Source organism: Alligator sinensis, unplaced genomic scaffold, assembly GCF_000455745.1.
Source record: "Alligator sinensis unplaced genomic scaffold, ASM45574v1 scaffold321_1, whole genome shotgun sequence".
Classification (NCBI taxonomy): Eukaryota; Metazoa; Chordata; order Crocodylia; family Alligatoridae; genus Alligator; species Alligator sinensis.
In genome coordinates, this window is record NW_005841969.1 from 3,164,826 (window position 1) to 3,183,884 (window position 19,059).

The 19,059-nt window shown below is 41.5% G+C and overlaps 1 protein-coding gene across 5 annotated transcripts in view; it reads left to right on the forward strand.

Annotated features, from left to right (window-relative positions):
- The window catches only part of MTX2 (metaxin 2), a 54,966-nt gene that overhangs the window by 20,794 nt on the left and 15,113 nt on the right, over positions 1–19,059 (forward strand). For all 5 annotated transcript variants that reach the window (XM_025200525.1, XM_025200526.1, XM_025200527.1 and 2 more), the window contains one exon: positions 18,292–18,364. In XM_025200525.1, coding sequence (XP_025056310.1) covers positions 18,292–18,364 — 73 coding nt within the window. The remainder of the gene's footprint in view (positions 1–18,291; positions 18,365–19,059) is intronic.

The following is a 19,059-nucleotide window of genomic DNA, read 5'->3' on the forward strand; positions in this document are numbered from 1 at the left end:
GTGACATTTGACTCCTAGATATTGTAGATGGAGAGCTCATAGCTTGTCCATGGCTCAGTCGAGCTTTTACATATAGAAGATGCATTGGAGCTTTGTGTACTCCAGATCACAGGAAGTTATGGTGCTAACTACCATTAAAACTTCAGGGAAGATGGTGTAGATCAGGGATGGGGAACATCCGGCCCATGGGCCGGATCCAGTCGGCCAGGAACTCCATTTCCCAGCTGCCCCTGCCCGCGTGGCCCGCGGACAGGGGCAGCTTGCTCCAGTGCCAGGGCAGAGCTATGATCTGTAGCCTGCATGCTCTGGGCAGGGGCACGCATGCAGGGGATTGTGCCCTGGCTCCTTACAGGAGTGACAGCCTGTCTGGAGCCAGGTCAGAGCTACGGTCCCCTGCATGCATGCCCTTGCCCAAAGCGTGCAGGCTACAGATCGCGGCTCCAGAGCAAGCTGCCCACATTCTCAGCAGCTCTGGAGCAGCCCCCTGCACTGCTCTGCTATGCGCGCTGCCGGCACAACTGAGGTCTCCATGGCACAAGCCATGTGGGCAGGGGTGACTGGGAAATGAAGTCACTGGCGGCCCGGTAGTTCCCCATCCCTGGTTTAGATCAAAACCACAAACTTGTAATAATTTAATTCTCAGCTATACCAAGTACTTCTAGAAATCTCCTTTTCATAACTGTTTCTTTTTGAGTCTGTCTTGGTTGGCTTCCAAAGAACACTTTGTGTGTGTGCGTGCACGTGTGTGCGTGTGCATGCTTGTGTATTAAAAAAGCATTAAAGGGTAATGCTTTGCTAAGCAATTAGGCAGAATAAAATTTGACTACACTCTTTAGAAATAGTACCACTATCCATTTAGCATGTCATTTTCTCTCTTGGCAATAGAGCAGATAACATAGAAAGCAAAGTAAGTTCTTATTAATATATGCAAGAGTGACTGTTTCAGACATTTTCTTATCAGTGAATGGTAATAGCTAAAGTTTCAACACAGGGAGTTGGCTATGCAATTTCTTTAATATTAAACTAGTCGTAGGTGGTTTATTCTTTGGATGTATGAGAGAGTAATTTTATATGTACCTTTTAACAGTTGGCTAAAAGTTCCTACCATGAAACTCCTGCTGATCCTACTGTAGACTTTTTTTCTCCTGTTAACCTACCATTCATGAAAGCAGACTGAATTGTGGCATCCTTTTTGTCTTCTACTGTGTCTGAACTGTCCATTTGCTGAAAATGCTATGTAACTGCATACGTGAAATAAGCCACTAAATTATCTTTAATATACAGTATTTCACTACTTGTCTGTTTACCTGTAGTAGCATATTATACAGTCCTATTGGAAAAAAAGATCACTTGATGTCATGCCATGAAATCTTGACGCTAAATGTCATATTACTTTTCACTGCAAAGAACTTCAGATAAAGGGAAAATGACTATTTTCAGTAATGGTAATTTCAGTAATGCTTATACTACTGCAGGGTAGAGAATGTTATATGTAGTGAGACAAGGTTCCTTGGGTGAATTTGATATCTTTTATTAGACCAACCCAAATGGTTGGAAAATAGTTATTAAGCACTTCCAGGAAGAGCACACACCAACTGCTGCAGCTTCCTGAGCCTGACGAAGGGTTTTTGAACCCGAAAGCTTGCTTAATAACTATTCTCCAACCATTTGGGTTGGTCTAATAAAAGATATCAAATTCACCCAAGGAACCTTGTCTGCCTATATCCTTAGACCAACACGGTTACAACCGAAACCCCTGTTATATGTAGTGAAGCCTCTGTTCTTTCTGCGACGTGTGCATCCTTAGTCCTATTAATGTTAATGAAAATTCATGCATGCATCAGAAGTGAAGTAGTTCAGTGTTCTCACCATTCTCCCCCTATTTCTAATAGAATATTCCCTCACTTAGTATACCCTGCCCTCCCATGCCCCCCCATATAAACAGTATATCAATAGCTAAACATCTCTTTCAAAAATGAATGAATTATGTTAATAATTAACACTATTCACAGCATATTAAACAGTGCCATAACAAGCTCCTGGCTATTTTCCTTTCTGCTATACTTTATGGCAAAGAAGAACGTTCCATGCTTTCCAGGTAAGTCCCTCTGGCAGGCTGCCGATTTTGTTGCCTTTAAAAGCAGTGGTATTTCAGTTGGATTTCATTCTGTAGAATACCGAATGTGTGCAAGAACTGTTTCTGATTCTCTTTTATTTCTATTCTGTGGACAAATAGATAGATCTTCTCTCAGGATTGTGAGCACCTAGTAATATCGGTATAAATTTTGTCCCCAGAATCCTTCACCAAGTGTGATACTTTTTCTTCAAGCTTTTACATTTCTTACCTCCTCTACTGCTTCATTGAAGTGCATATCCGGATCTTGGAAGAAGAACCTTAAGGGTGTAATAAAAGGAATTTTATGGTCTTATGTTATCTTTTTGCTACATCTTTGAGAGAGAGCAGCAAGATGGAAAGCACCAATGCGTAATCTTAATAAAATACGTGAATAAAATGAATTGAATATATCCTATGTTTTACCTTAACCTTTTTCAGGACTAGGCTGTATCTTCCAGTGTACAGCACCTGGCACGTTCCAACTAACATTTTTTTTGGATATTGCTACAGTATAAATAAGTGAAAGATTGTGTTTTCAAGCTTTCACAACTATTTTTTTTCAAACACCCTTCATGCCCCCAAGACATTATTGTCTTTTTTGTGAATCTTGTACATAATTAATGGTTTGACGGAATCATATAAAAGAAATTGGAGAATTAAAGTAACTGACTGAGGGTTATTCTAGTTCATAGTATCTGAAATCTTAAGTATGTATGTAAGTAAAACTGACATCTCTATAATTCAGTGAGATCAATTGTGTTCTAAGCAGTGAACACATTTTAGAAATAGAGGACAGGTTTTGGACTTTCCTTTTTAGTCTTTGTTTTCATCAAAGACACAAGTAGCATTAACTGATCTATGTTTTCATGGATCCATGTGCCTCAAATGCCAGAATGAAGGTTCTACATGAAGGTTCTGGGGCTTTTTCCAGTTTGTAGGAAGGTATTGCCAAGAAGCAGCTTTGGAGTCTGCTGGTGGTATGGATATGGTGTGTGACATGCTAGCGTGTGGTTTTTAAACCAAGCTGGTTGTTTGGGTGCTGTGCTAGACAGTGCTGTGGGACAGATCTGGTCTGTGGGCTAGGGTTGAGTACCCCCAGACAACAGACCAGATCTGTCCTGTGGCACTGTGTGATCCAGCTTGTGTGGCTCCATGAGGGTCTGAAAATTTGATGAAGGGGAGTGGTGGAAATCGGTGCTTCCACCACCAGATTTTCCAAGCCCTTGTGGGCCCCACATATGATCCTACCTGCATGCAAGGGGTCGAGGGGGCAGGCCCCAATTTGGCACATGGGGGAGCTGGGGCAGAAGGGTCCAGTCCAGTGTGTGGGAGCCTCTGGCTGGGGCTAGGGTGGAAGGGCCCCATTCAGCATGCAAGGACCTGGGGCTAGGTTGGGCCACAGGCATCATATGGCATGCAGGACCAGTGCCTGATCCAGCACACACTGGATTGGGCCCTGGCCCTGTGTACCAGATCAGCCCTACAAAGTGGATCTGGCTTGCAGAACCACCCTGTACCAGGCATTCTGTCTGTGGAGCAAAAAGATTGTGTACCACTCTGCTAGACAAGAGGGAGAGGGGTAATCTTGTTAATGGGAGGAAGTCCTTATGACCAGTTTCAGTAGTCAGTAATGTATTCTAGAAGTGTAAGCAACATTGTCTTTATATAACTGTGAGCATCTGCATTGCTTTAAAAACTGTGCATTAAATAGGAAACCTAAATATAGGGCCATTTCTAATATGTTAAATTTATAGAAGATTCTTATGAATGTAGTATAAGCAAAATATGTTGTGGACACATACCCCAGTGGTTTAATGCTTTAAAATCTTCCAGGTTGCAGTGTGTGTTACATAGGTTCCTATCTTGTAGGGTTCAGAATCTTTGAGTAGCTAACTGCATACTATTTACAGAAGCTACCTTTTGGGGCTTTATAGTACTAGAAGAAGATGTCTTTACAATCAGTTAGTAGGGGGGCGGTCAGGAAGGCCAAGGCAGAGATGGAACTGGGACTAGCTACCCAAATCAAGGACAAGAAGTCCTTTTTTAAATACATAAAGGGTAAAAAGAAGGTACCGGGTAACCTGGGGCCTTTGCAGGACAGGCTAGGAAATCTGGTCGTCGCACCAGACAGCAAAGCTAATCTATTTAACAATTTCTTTGCCTCCATTTTTCTGAGCAGGGACCGGGTCACCCCCCACACTGGGACCCCCGTAGGCCCCAGGGGAGGCGCACCCAGGCCTATGGTCAGTGAAGACCTAGTCAGGGAACTGCTGGAGGGACTGAATGTATTTAAATCAGCTGGTCCTGATGATCTCCACCCCAGAGTGCTGAGGGAATTAGCAGAGGTCATTGCAGGACCCCTGGCACGGCTTTACGAGCACTCATGGTGCTCTGGCATTTTGCTGGAGGACTGGAAAAGGGCCAATGTGGTTCCCATTTTCGAAAAAGGGAAGAAAGAGGACCCAGGAAACTATAGGCCAATTAATCTTACCTTGATCCTAGGTAAGCTTTTTGAGAGAATTATCCTGGCGCATGTCCGCAAGGGGCCAGCAGGGGAGATTATGCTTAGGGGCAACCAACACAGGTTCATTAGAGGCAGGTCCTGTCAGACCAACCTGGTGGTCTTCTATGACCAGGTCACAAAATCCTTAGACGCAGGTGTCGCAGTGGATGTAGTCTTTCTGGACTTTAGGAAGGCCTTCGACACTGTCTCTCACCCCATTCTCATTAAAAAACTAGGAGACTGTGTCATTGATATCTACACAGTCAGATGGGTCACTAGTTGGCTGGAGGGCCGCACCCGGAGAGTGGTGGTGGATGGGTCTTTTTTGACCTGGAGGGCTGTGGGCAGCGGGGTTCCGCAGGGCTCAGTCCTCGGGCCCGCGCTGTTCAACATCTTCATCAGCAACTTGGATGGGGGTGTAAAAAGCACCCTGTTCAAATTCACAGATGACACTAAGATGTGGGGAGAAGTGGGCACGCTAGAAGGGAGGAATAGGCTGCAATTGGACCTGGACAGGTTTACAGGGGTGGGCGGATGAGAACAGGATGGGTTTCAACACTGACAAGTGCAAGGTACTGCACTTGGGTAGGAGGAACCAGCAGCACACCTACAGGCTGGGGAACTCCCTTCTCGTCAGTGCAGAGGCAGAAAAGGATCTTGGAGTCATTATTGATGCCAAAATGAACGTGGGCTGACAGTGTGGGGACACGGTCAGGAAGGTCAACCATACCTTGTCATACATCCACAGATGCATCTCAAGCAGGTCCAAAGAGGTGATCCTCCCCCTCTATGCGGCACTGGTCAGGCCGCAGTTGGAGTACTGTGTCCAGTTCTGGGTGCCGCACATCAGGAGGGATGTGGACATCATGGAGAGGGTCCAGAGGAGGGCCAGACGTGTGATCAGGGGTCAGCAGGGCAGGCCCTACGAGGAGAGGCTATGGGACCTGAACCTGTTCAGCTTCCACAAGAGAAGACTGAGAGGGGATCTAGTAGTCGTAGTCAGGGGGGACCAGCAGGCATTGGGAGAGTCCCTGTTCCCCCAAGCACTACCAAAAGTGACAAGAAATAACGGTCACAAGCTGGCAGAGGGAAGATTCAGGCTATATATCAGGAGGCGCTACTTCAGTCAGGGCAGCTAGGATCTGGAACCAGCTTCCAAGAGAAGTGGTGCTGGCTCCTACCCTAGGGGTCTTTAAGAGGAGGCTGGATGAACACCTAGCCCGGGTCGTTTGACCCCAGTGCTCTGTCCTGCCATGGCAGGGGGTCGGACTTGATGATCTGCTCAGGTCCCTTCCGACCCTACCTACTATGAAACTATAAGTAATAAAGTAGATGCTTATGTAGTAGAATTTTAAGTTGTCTGAGCTAACAATTATTTGATTGCTTGTTGAGAGAAACCCCTATGACTAATAGTTTTTACAGACTTATGATGTAGCATATGAATTGTGTGATTTTTGTTTTTGAAACTAAAGTAGGCTGAACTTTAACTTGTTGCTCTAAACAGAGCAAAGACTCAGTAGTGAAATGAAAATCTGACAATCCATTTTTTAACTGGAATGAAAGCTAGAATTCTTCATGATTAGAAATACAGTATCAACATAATTGATCTAGCAGCATTATGTTGTAGCTGCAAATACGCTTAAATCCCAAGCCATACAGCTACTGCTTGTGAGTGAAACATCTTTCATATAGTTCTAAGATGAAATTACCCCTGAATGAATAGCATCTTCATTTATCTTCAGAACCTCCTCTGTGCTACCAGTGAATCTACTCTTTCCACATTCTACAACAAGAATTACATTATACCATTATAGCAGTGTTCTGCTGCAGTGTAAAATAAATTGTTTTGGAAAATGAACCTGGCTTTGCTATAAATTACATTCACAGGTACAAAGGAATTTGTTATTTTGTTTAAAATAGTCACAAATATAATTAAGCTCTTAATTTATGTTAAACTACAAATGTGGCCATTACCATAACTGAATTAGGAATTTAATGTGTCACTCAAAGAATGATACTGAACAGTTTTCATTTGTAACCTTAGACACACTATTTCAATTACAGGGTCTGCAGCTGTTTGATATAAAAACTGAATTATTTTGTAGATTTGTTCATGATTTTTAATTTTAAAACATGTCCCTTCAATAAGGTAGAGAATAATTCTTCTGTTGTCATCTCAGATTCTCCTTTGTGTCCTGAAGAAATAGAATGAGAATGAAAACACAAATCCCCTTTTCACTCTTTCTTCACAGTAACACTGTGCAAACGCTTTCTGCTAAATGAAATATTACTTGCAATAGTTTATTTAAAAAACAATTTTGCATCTCCCCTGAATGAAACTTGGAGTATCCTGTCTAAGAATAGCATTTTTCCTACAGATATACAACATGTGAACTGTCAGAGTTCTGGAACAATTAATTGCTCTTTCTCCTGATCTTAAATGCTGAAATCTGAATCTGATTTGCATCTAACTGAAATTCATTCTTAAAGGAGTGCATATGTGATTTCTGGGGGAGTGGGGATTTAAGATGAAAATTTAACAGATGATGTACTAAATGGAACTCAGTTGCATGGACTTTGCCAGCTTGAAAAGTATTTCTTCTATTTGAAAAAAAGATTATTGTATAATTAACACTTAGGGTGACTTAACTGAAAAGATACTTTATGTATTTTACTTTGCATTTTTACTTCCTGTCGCCATGTTAGGGCATGGTGATATCATTCTTGTTCACTGTTCTGCAGGGAGCTTTTACAAACAGCAGCAGCAACAAAGGTGGGATGTAAGAACGGAGAGAGAGGAAAAGGACAATAGCTGAATCCAGCTATGTTTGGTATTCTTGGGCCTGTTCCAAAGTCCTTTCTGATCATTAGGAAGGGAGCAGGGATATCATTGTTTTTAAAATAAATTTTGAATTATAACCAACATTCAAAAGAGATCAACTCGCTTTATTTGTAATTAGGCACGCTTGGAAAGAAAAAAAAGGCTCTCTTACTGTTGTAATGGAACCAAACTAGTCTTGCATCCCTTTCAAATTCTGTCAATTACTGTTTGAGTAGTTCACAGGAGAGTTCTTTCCTCTACAGTTGAACTAATTTATAGGGAAAGTCTACGTTTAAAGGTCTCCAAGAGGGCTGAAACTTAATTTTCCTAATTATTAATATTAAAAGCTGCTTCTTGCTCCCTAGCTTGAGGTTGTATGTCAAGACAGCAAACAAGAGTATCTTAGAAATGACTGACATGGATAACATGTTACTTTGGCAGGATGTGCCACCTCCCCAAATTAAAACGAATGATATGCGTAAGAGTATTAATTAGCTTAGTTACAAGTGTTGTGCCAAAGCTTGACATAAGCCCTTGTTGCGTAGCTACTGATAGTTCATTCCCTTGTAGTTAATATACATTTCACTTCATGCTTGCTTTCAAAATAAAGTGGGTAATGCAACTAATGGGAAGAAAAAAATGTGTGTGAAGTCAGTCATCTCCTATGGCAAAGCATATTCCAGTAGGAGGATTCTTTATTAAACTTGTGGAAGGCAGACAGCCTTATCCAAAGGGAGGACAGCCTACCTTCAGGTCAGAAATATTTTTAAGGACTGTTTTTCCCCCCAACATCAGGCATGCTGAGCATAGGGGTTGCCCTAATGGATTGGCATTCTGTGTCAGGTACTGGCCAGTGTTTGGGAAGAAAGCAGTCCCATTTTTTTTTAAAAAGAGAGAGAAAAATGATGATGTGTAGATGATACAAGAATCCTCAGTAATGTTATACCCAAAACATAAGACTGGGTTATCTTTATTGTAGATTAAAACTATTTGTCCCTTTTAAAAAGTCAGCCAAAGCATTTTGGTGTGAAGCACTCTGATTGGAGTAAATTACACATAGTGTCCATTTTCTTTTACTTGCTATAAATGTGCTGGATGCTATTGCATACGCACATGTGTGTGGTTTTTCTTCTCTTATTTTAATATACCCAAGGGTAAATATGTTGAAAACTGATCAGTTTCACTGTATCTTTCTAAGATATTAAAAAGGAGCGTGGCATTTCAGAATTTTTCTTTCTCTGGTATTGAGAGGTCAGTAGAAGAAATGTAGAAAGCTATTAATAACCTTTTAATAACCCTTCCAGACCATAAAACCTTTTCAGCTGAAGTTGAGTAGAAGACTTCTTGTAAACTGTAGATTGGTGAATCTGGGCTGTCTTCACCCAGAATAGACAGCCTCACTTAGATTAGCTCAAGGATAAAATTGGTAAGATTTGGCTACTATGTTAGTACCATATCCATAATAGTTGATAGGTGCCAACACTGTCTTTCCTGCTTAAGGTTCTGAAAATAAGGGACCTTCATTTTGTTTTCTGCAGTTTGAATTCATGCCTTCCTGGTAATTTTCTGTAGGGGAATAAGATGCATTCTTGGTAGATATTAATGTTTTCACTGCAAGTACTAGCATCTTTTCAACAAATGATTTTTAGGTCCTCACTTGAAGAATTCTCTTTTTGTTGATCATCTTAACAATTAAGATATGTTTGCAAGGCATAGTGTACAGCTGTATCAAGACAGCTGGCCTAACTTAGACACCAGAATCAGTATACCATATTTACTCAAAAATAAGCCTACCCTGATTGCAAGATGGCCCACCAATAAGTCAATTCTATATATGGAAAAATGTATAAATTTGTTATAATTTTCCAGGTACCGAATTTAATTTGTTAGAAGCTTATGTTGAATTTCTCCCCCTCCCATTGCTGCATCAAGGACAATTAAATCTGGGGAGTTAGGTGGCCCCTTCTGCCCCCTAACTTTTCCCCTCCCCCCCACTTCCCCCTGTAGCTCCTTTCCCCCTACATACTGTCAGTCAGGCTCTGCTCTGTAAGAACCTAATTAGAAAACACCAATTTTTTTTTTAAATAAGCGTGTCTATAATAATTTGCGCATATGCAAAATACTATGGGTACTCATAGACTTAATTCATCCAGAAGTGATTCATTTTACCTTTTTTGAAACTGCTGCAAGTTTTAGCACAAGTACTGCATAAGCACACTTTTTTAAGCAGCACTTTTGTACCTGCTATCATATAATTACAAACTATGCATGATATTAGTTCAAAACTAAAAGGCTTATGATTTACTGTGTGCCATCAGGCATGAACAGGTGTGATGCAGAATGTTAGGGAGCTGCACTCCCTGTCCGTCTGTCCGTAGTAGCTGCAAGGAAGGGGTATGGCTCCAGCCAGTGAGTCAAGCACCATGCCACCCTCACCCCGTTGCTCTGCATCTGGCTGCATGCCACCCTTCCCTTCCCCCCCAGGTTTGGCCACATGCTCCCACCCCCTCCCACTCCACATCCGGTGTGCTACAATTTTTTTTATTCTTGTAAGTGTGCTGTAAGAAGGAAAAGGTTGGGAAATGCTGATCTACACAAAACACTTTACTGTGCATTAGACTAAACTAATCTAATGCACAGTAAAGTGTCAGTATCTACACATGCACAGAATTTACTTTGCAGTAAATTAAGCTAATGTGTCATTTGCTAGTACTAACAAGTACAGGTACTAGATTAATGGCGCATTAGCTACTGTGTGGAAGTGCATATATAGATGCTAACTGGGAACAAATTGCTCCCAGTCAGCCTAGCCAGCAAGGGGCCTCAGGGGGCAGAAAGAGCTGATTCCAGCTCAACAAGACTGCCTGCCAGCCAAGTGAGGATTGGGACTGACCCCCGTGCACCCTGCCAACTCTGGCAATGGCACATGGAGGAAGCCTGGAACTCCCTCTGGCTGCTGCAGGGAGGCAGAGCAGGGCAGGAGCAGTCCTGGTCTGGGCTGCTCCTGTTGGACAGGTTTGCTCCCAACATGTAGACGTGCGCCCCAGAGCACTTTAATGAGCACTAATTAATTGCACATGCAGACACACCCACTGTATAGTTGATTGAGTTGGGCCCCAGCAGAGTCGATAGTGTTTCAAGCCATGGTGATCCCTGTAACTCAGCACTGCTCAGTATATGTATGTACTCCAGATACCCCACTCCCTCCAAGGAGCCATATTACAATTAGCCCCCACTTGTGGTTGGAACTGGGTGTTCTTATCATGAGTCCTGTAATCTTCCAAAACTTTATATGCAGGTGAGATGCAGGGCAACCTGGTTTGGCTGTACCTCATGGAGGGCAGGGTCACACTAAGTATATGTGACAGGCTGAGAGAGGGGCTGATAGTGTTCTGGGTGAACTGTCTGGCACTCCATTTGGTAATGTTTACCAGACATTTAAGTCTGGTGAAGAAATGAATACTTAGAAATGGGAAATAAAGGCACAGCTCACCTGTGGGAACAAAAAGTAAGTCGAAATGTATTCAGTGTAGTGGCTCACCATGACCTGTATGCACTGTAGGAGACTGTGCACAACGGGCACAACTGTGTATCTTATTCAGATGAACTGTACTAACCTAACCTTGTGGTAGGCTCCTGTCAGTTTATTTGCCCAATGTGGGTCATGCGTTATAGCAGGGGTGGGCAAAATGTGGCCCATGGGCTGGATGTGGCCCACTAGGCCATTCTATCCAGCCTGCGGGGCCCCTAAAAAAATTTAGAAAATTAATATTTATCTGCCCCTGGCTGCCCTTGATGGCTTGCCAAAACTCAGTAAGCGGCCCTCTGCCCGAAATAATTGCCCACCCCTGCGTTATAGTGATGCTTTGTGTTGGCTGCATTTAATCAACTTTTATAGTTGGTTACCATTACTGAGCATGTGCGGTTTTTGACAGCAGTTTAATGATAGACAGTGTGTTCAATGATGTTTCCTTGTATGCAAATGTAAAATGAAGGGCTTTCTCTCCCAAGCTGGTTGGAGAAAACCTCGTCTTATTTTCAAGTAAGTATGGTAGCTACCTATAGGTATTATGTAGGTTTTTATAGTTCAAGGAGAGTTTAGGTTCAGTTAGCACCCTGTATCAGAACTGGCTTAAAACCTGCATTGTGCTGTGATGACTCTAGTTTCTAGTCTCTTTTTTTGGGTGGAGGGTGGGGAGGAGGGGAGGCAGTGATTAAAACAACTTCTGTCATGTAGAACAGGGGTGTCAGTCACTACATCCCCTGAGCTGGATCTGAACCATGGGGCTCTGGGTCCAGCATGGGTCAGTGGCGGCAGGGCTAGCAGCGGGTTCAGTGGAACCAGCAGAGATGGCAGCAGTAAGACAAGTGATGGCGGGGCACGTGGCCTCAAGCAACTGGATTTGTGTGAGCAGAGCCCTTGCTTGCCCCTCCCTCTTCCTTTTCCCTCTATTCCCCCCGCCCCCCTCCCCTTGCTGCCAGTGACCACATCTACCAGGGCTTATGGACCCTGAATTCTGCAGCTCACTACTGCCATGCCCCCAACTTCTGGTAGCCCACTGGTGCCAGGTATTTGACACCCCTGCTCTAGAATCTTCAGACTACCTTGGCCTTGTTCATTTTGGATTTTCAGATCTATAAGATCTAAAATAAGACAAATGGTAGAGCAGGGCTGTCATACTACTCTGGCCCCACAGGCCAGATAAAGATCTCTGGGCTGGATCTGGCTATGCTGGAGCCAGTGAACAGGGCTGGTCCAGTGGGGCACTGCTTGCAGCATAGTCCCTGTGATGGTCCCTTGTATCTCGGGCAGCACGTGTTGGCTCTGCTCTGGGGATTGTGCTGCGATCACTGTCTGTGGCCCAGGGAGCTAACACAGGGCATGCATTACATGAAGCGCCCCCAGTCTGGCCATTGCACAGGGCTGTCCGACAGAATGCTGTATGCAGTGTCCCAAGACGCAACTGCCCCAAGTCGGCCCCCTGTGCTGTGGGCAGCCCCTGTGGCACTGCATCCAGCCCATGTGCCACAGGCCACACAAGCCTCAGAATGGGGACAGGGGAGCCAGTGCTCTGGGCTTACCTGGTGTGGGCACTGCAGGCAGCTCATGCTCTGGACCGATCATCTGTGCCGTGAGTAGTGCCTGCAGTGCCAGATCCAGCCCATGTGCCAGACCAGCTCTGCATATCACATATGCGGTTGGTCTGAGACCTGTGGGCTGGATTTGGCCCATGGGTTGTATGTTTGACACCCCCGTGGTAGAGGTTTGATTGAGGCAAGGTTTTTTGTGGGTGATATCTTTATTGGATCAGCTGCATGGTTGGGATAGACTTAGACAAGTTTTCATGTACCTCGCTACCTTTCCTCAGGTCTTTTATCTTTTACCCAGCGTACCAAATACCCACACAGAAACTGTTTCATGTATACATGGAACAGGAGGTACCTCGAGGAGAATGAAATGTTTTGAGTCACCAATATTCCAATTCCTGTCTTCTAACTGGCAGCATAAATCATCCCAGTTTAGTATAATCTGCAAGTTACAAATGGTGTTAACACTTTAACTACTAATATAGATGTTTAAATACAGTTAAGTCTAACAAAGATTCCTGTAGATACCCCCTGCTCAATATAGTTCATTTTGTTTTTAAGCTTTCAAAAACATATTTTTATAAACATACGTTGCATGTGATTCTATTTCACATTATATAGAGGCAAATATCATCACAGTTTATGTGAAAAACATTAAGTATGCTTAAAATAATGTTAATTATCATTTTAGTTTTTGTTTTCAATTATGTTCATTTTGTAAGGCCCTTCAGTCCCATTCGTGCAAGAGAATATAAATATGGTAGTGATGTAAACTGCTTCTAGTATTTATGATGGGCTGATGGCACCTAGGTATTCTGTGGGCACTGCCTTGACTTCAGCCCTTTATGCTGCTCAGAGAAGTGTCCTCTCAGTTGCTGTTAGAAGCCAGTAAGTTTAAGATTTAACTGTGATATCTCTGACTTCCAGATTTTTGGGTTTGTTTTAAGATATTAAGTGGACTTAGCTTAGTCTTAATGAAATAATTTCCTTTGTTTTTATGATTACCTGGTAAGCTGATATGTTTGAGGTCTTTTTTTTTTCCAGGTAAGGTTTTTGCAAAGTCCCTTACACTAGCTGTGTTAAGGACAGAGGAGACTGTGATTTAGAGCATGCAGGGAGGTAGAATGTCAGATCTTCAACACAGAACATTGATTTATCATGGGCTTTGTGTCCACACATGTAGGCTCCATAGCTTTTTGTCTAATGGCAGTTGAATAATTGGTTGGTGCATGTAATAGGCCAATTCTGTACTTGCTGTACTTAACAGGATCATGCCTCTTTGAGGAGATATGGTTGTAGTTGGTATACTGTTTGCCTGATCTGAAGTTTAAAACGTCCATCTCTTCCTGCCACTCTACAATGTACGCTGAATGACTAGTAAGAGTTGGCACAGCCTACTGTGTGATGCAGCAGAATATTCTAGTTTCTATAATTACTCAGGTTAAAAACTCAGTGCAAGGGTGGCCAGCCTGTGTCGTGTATGTCCAGCCTATGTCATGTGTGCCACAGATGGCAGAAGCAGCCTCTGAATGTGGTACACAGTAGATCAGGAAGGGAGCAGGGAACAGAATGGTAGATAGGGCAGAGAGTAGAAAGCAGAACAGCAGGTCAGGGAGGGAAAGGGGATCAGAATGGCAATCGGGGAGGGCATGGGGCTTACCTTGGCATGGCTGCCAAAAAATTGACTCCCTGCTGCTCTAATGGATGTTTAGCAAGGTAGCTTCAATATCTGATTCTTCTAAGGCATTTCTATAAGGGACAGAGTTAGTCATTTGAATGCCTTGCTTGTGACTTAAAAACAATAAGATTTGGAGGAAACTATTTTTCTTCAATTCTGTTAACTAATGTACACTAAATTCACATTGCTAGAACTGGTCTTTTAACAAGATTTTGTTCATGAAATTTCCCTAATTTAAAAAAATGATCTAGAGAATTTTCGCAGGGGTATCCACTTCCTAAAGTCTCTAGGAAGGTTTTAAGTTTTCAGGAGACATGGCCTTTTTGTTCCATGTTTTGTAGAGCACTAAGCACAATTGTGTCTGAGCTTATGGCTATGGATTCTAAGTGCAGTGGCAATACACACTGAGAAATCAAAATTGTAGTAAATCTGAGGAAGTCTACTAGGGAGAGGAAATGGAGGGAGAACTCCTTATTGGTATCGATGCCACCAAAACTCCTTCTAGCCCACCACGCTGGCATTTTGTCTGTTTGGTTTCACCTGCAGAGGTAACTGGACCGCTGAAGCCCCCTAGCATAGATAAGGAAACACCCATGAGCTTGCATCACTTTTGAAGTAGGTGCAAACTCTGTGAAGATCATGGTTTTCTATAACTCTACTGGGTTCTGATGATCCTATGAGGATTTTGCCAGCAGTAAGGGGGTCCAGTGAGAACTAAGCCTCCCAGGGCTTGCAGGTTAGAGTTTTGCAGGAGGGGTTATTGAATTAGTGCATCCAACAACACTTAGCTAACTGACCTGGAGAGAATCATTTAAGATGTAGTCAAAGAATTAGGATTCTTGAAATATGGACACTATTACTGCTCATCAGATCAGCTTCAATTGTTCCAGCTGATGTGGAAGTATTTTTCTCTGCATCAAAAAAAAACCCAACAAAACTTAGGGGCTTCTCTCTCCTCTCTTTTTTTTACTATAACTCTTCAGTTTCCAGAAGTCCTCTGACACAATATTTTAAGTTTACTGGGCCTACTTCACCATGGTAAGCATGAATACTTTTTAATTAGTTCAGGAAACTTCTAGCTGAAATCAAACACAGAAGCAAAGTCCATACATTAAATCCTTTCTGGTTTTTTTTCTTACAGTCTGCCAAAAGTTTACAGTAGCATAAAAGCACTTTGACAAAAATATGTTGTCCTACTGTCTCCAAAATAGGTCAAAGACTTAGGTCAATTGTCCCTACCAAACTTAAACTATATGGTAGATATTTTTGGTTTCTAGAATTTTTTTTTTTATGTGGGAAGAGCTGAAATCCAGTTTTTGATAATCTCAGGTACTATAGCAGTTTTTCTACTGTGCTGAGGACCATGGATTAATCAATCATGAAACCACATTTTCAGTAGAAACTAATTTTAATATTTGGGGTGGAAACCTTTTGTGTTTAAATTAGAATTGCTGAATTGATTCATACAGCTCTAATATTTTCCTGTAAGAATTCAATTGATATGTCAATATGAAAAACCTTGTAAATACCCAGACATTCCAGCAGTGGCTTTTTTGGCATACAATTTCTCCTTTGAGTTCACCATTACATTTAAAAGATTTATGATAATTTGCTTGCTGTACTAACTCCAGCATAATTTCTTCTGAACCAGTATTGAGCATAGCACATGGTAGTTAAAATCACCTCTGGCTAGATGCAGGATCATGAAGTTTAATTTAGTATCTTACTGTAGAGGGAATTATTGTGGTAGGATTAGACCAAACAAAACTCGGGGTACTTTTCAAGAAGGAAATAATGGCTAAGGATTAAGGAGAGTGGTTTGAGTGGTAATAAATTGAGTCTTTTTTTCTTTCTAAATACTATCGGTCTAAAAACTGTTCTTTGCTATCTATACTGTTACACTATAATGCAGAATTGCTGATTGCAGATGTTTACATCCTTGCATGATCACTGGGGTGGCTTTGAAAGCCTAACAAAATCAATACCCTAGTTATATCTTTCAACCATATATCGAATTCTGTATTTGCTCATATGCTGTAATAGTATGTGGAATCCAAGGAGGAAGTTACCATTTGTTATTTTCTGGGCATTACTTCTGCTTCTTGAAGGAGTTCAGGCAGAGCAGAACCAGGATAAACAGACCCTGTCCCACTGCAGGGATGGTATAGGATTAAGACTACAGTCCTATTATTTTGTGGGGGGTTGAGTTGAATGGAACAAAGGAAGATAAACTAGGAGGTCTTCTTTTGAGTGGTTCCTTTGTAATGCTGCGAGTAAGTGTGTGAATATTATTATTATTATTATTTTTTTTACTTCTGAGCTTAGAGCTATTATTGTGAGTGAATTTATTTCCTTCCTTAGTCACTTCCAGACCTCTCTGCATAGTAGTAAAGAATGAGGAGTGTCGAGGATGTTGATTCGGTTTCTTGGAGAAGTGGCCAAGGAAAAAGCTTGCTCCTGGCAACTGTCCTAGCTTGTGGCTCTCCTGCTAGGTCTAAAAGGCTCTTCCTTCTGCTCCCTGTTCATAGTGTATAAAGTGATCACACAACAGAGAAACTCCTCCTGCTAGATGTTGCTTGACTTGGTTTCTGTGATTTTTTTTTTTTTTTTTCCTAACTGTGCAGGGGATTGTTTATTTCCGTTATCATCCTTCCCCTGTTCTACCAGTTTTCCTCAGCCTCTGATTTAAACCAGGAAAAGAAGGCAAAGATTTAAGTGCACATGCATGTACTTATTAGAAACCCTAATTTTAAAATTACTCGTTAGATCAAAAAAAATACATACATGTGCACTAAACATGCTTCCTTGTACATGTGAATTACAATACAGTACTTCAGATTGCACACTGACTGGGAATGCATGCACAGCATTTGTGTCAACCCTGACCTTGAGTTTTCCTATGTCACACTCTTAATTTTAGTCTAAGGTTACTTTCATCTCTCTCAAAAGTTTGCCTTTTGATTCTTGGGGCATGCAGAATTCATGGTCTAGGTAGGTATGAAATACAACTGCAAGAGATATTTCTCAGTCTGGGATTATGTTTACAAAATTAAGAAAAGGATATTTTTCCTTTCCTTATAGTTATGTACTTGGAACCAGAAATTACACCTTTCATGTTGATCAACATGGGTCATAAACAGCACTGATATTTTGTGTTAGTAAAACTGTTATGAATATATAATTTAAGCCATCCTGTAAAACTGCATTGGAACTCTTATTTACATGCAGTGTTAAAGATTAGTTTACTTGTACTAGTATTTATTCAGAACATACCAGTCTTGATGAACACTTTCAGCTTTGGAATCTGAGATTCTAGCTTTTTTCTGGGGAAAACAATAGCATAACAGGATTTTGTGTGCTGTTCCTCAATTTTGAGTTACTTATTTGCCCTGAGCATGCCACCTTTTAAATAAATAAATACATTTAATTGATTAATAAAAAATACAAGATACCTCTGTTTTTTAAAGTACAAGTTATGCTACCTATTCTATAATAATAGTTGCTGCTTACAGAAATCATAATCCTGTGAAAGTGATTTTGAGTCTGAGGTTGTAGATTGAAAGTAAGAATATATTGATCAACTCTTCCCTTAGCAGTTCAAATAAAAACTACAAAACAAATGCTGCCACTCAGAGGAAACTCAAAATTTAACGGTATTGCAGATTAACATTTGTAAAAATGTTGGCTAGTAAAATTTGACCATGGAATGATTTGTAATGTGCATGAAAATATTTTACATGTTATAAATGTAAAATATCCTGGTTGGCCAAGAATAACCACGGAAATATGTATATTTTGTCCGGTAGACAAAAAATCACTCCCACTTACTACTATCACGGTACAAACTGGCAGTTGAATGATGCTTATCTTTCTTAGGTGTGGGGTAAACAGAAGTGTTTTTACTAATTGTTCTGGACAAGAAGCTGCTGTCAAGTGAAATGCAGGGTCTTACTTCTGTAAAACGTTAAGTGGGTAACTGTACTTCAGAAGTGTGTTAAATATTAGCTAGTTAAATATAGGTGGAAAATGCATGTTTTGTCATTAGCAAATTAATTCATTCCTTTTTCTGTGCTCTTTGTTTTCAGGCCTTTTTGCAAATGTGCAGTCTGCCAGTCCAGGTGGTTTGTCGGCCAAATGCAGAATATATGTCCCCATCTGGTAACTATCGTGTTCATTTAGATGACTGTGTAATACCTACATTTTGATACCATGGCAACAGCACCTCATCTTACAGATAAGTCAGTCACTGCTAGTATATGTAGGCTGCCTCTTATTTTGTTCTTGTTCCATTGCAGTTTCTCTTCTGTATTGAATTAGGGTGATCATATACAACTATTTAAGATATCGTGCATTTGAAATGTAATAGATGTGCAGAGAATTCAAACACACAAGTTGTGAGCCAGCACAGATATCTTGTGGTAACACAGTTGAAAAATATTTGGACATTCTTCAAACTGAAAGACTTATATTGTAGTTATGTTTGGGGACATACCTGTGGGGATGCTCTGTTGGCTAAAAAATGTTAAATTTTCCTCTGAAGAGGCAAGCGGGGAGAGATCATTTATATGGAAGATCATTGTTAGCCTGTTAATAGTTGGGAAAGGATGAAGTATAAATGACTCGGTACTCTTAAATCCACTTCTGATCTATGGGTACTGCCAACAAAAAACCTCATAAATTAAGGATTTAATTGCACAGCGTCTAAATTCTGCTGGAGACTCTTAACGTTCACCTAAAAGGTAGCTAGGAAAGAATTGGTGAACTCACTACTGTTCATCGCATTAGAATCCATTTGTGAGAGTTACACAAATTTGATTCAGGTTTGCAGCAGTAGAAATGTCTGCCGACATGGG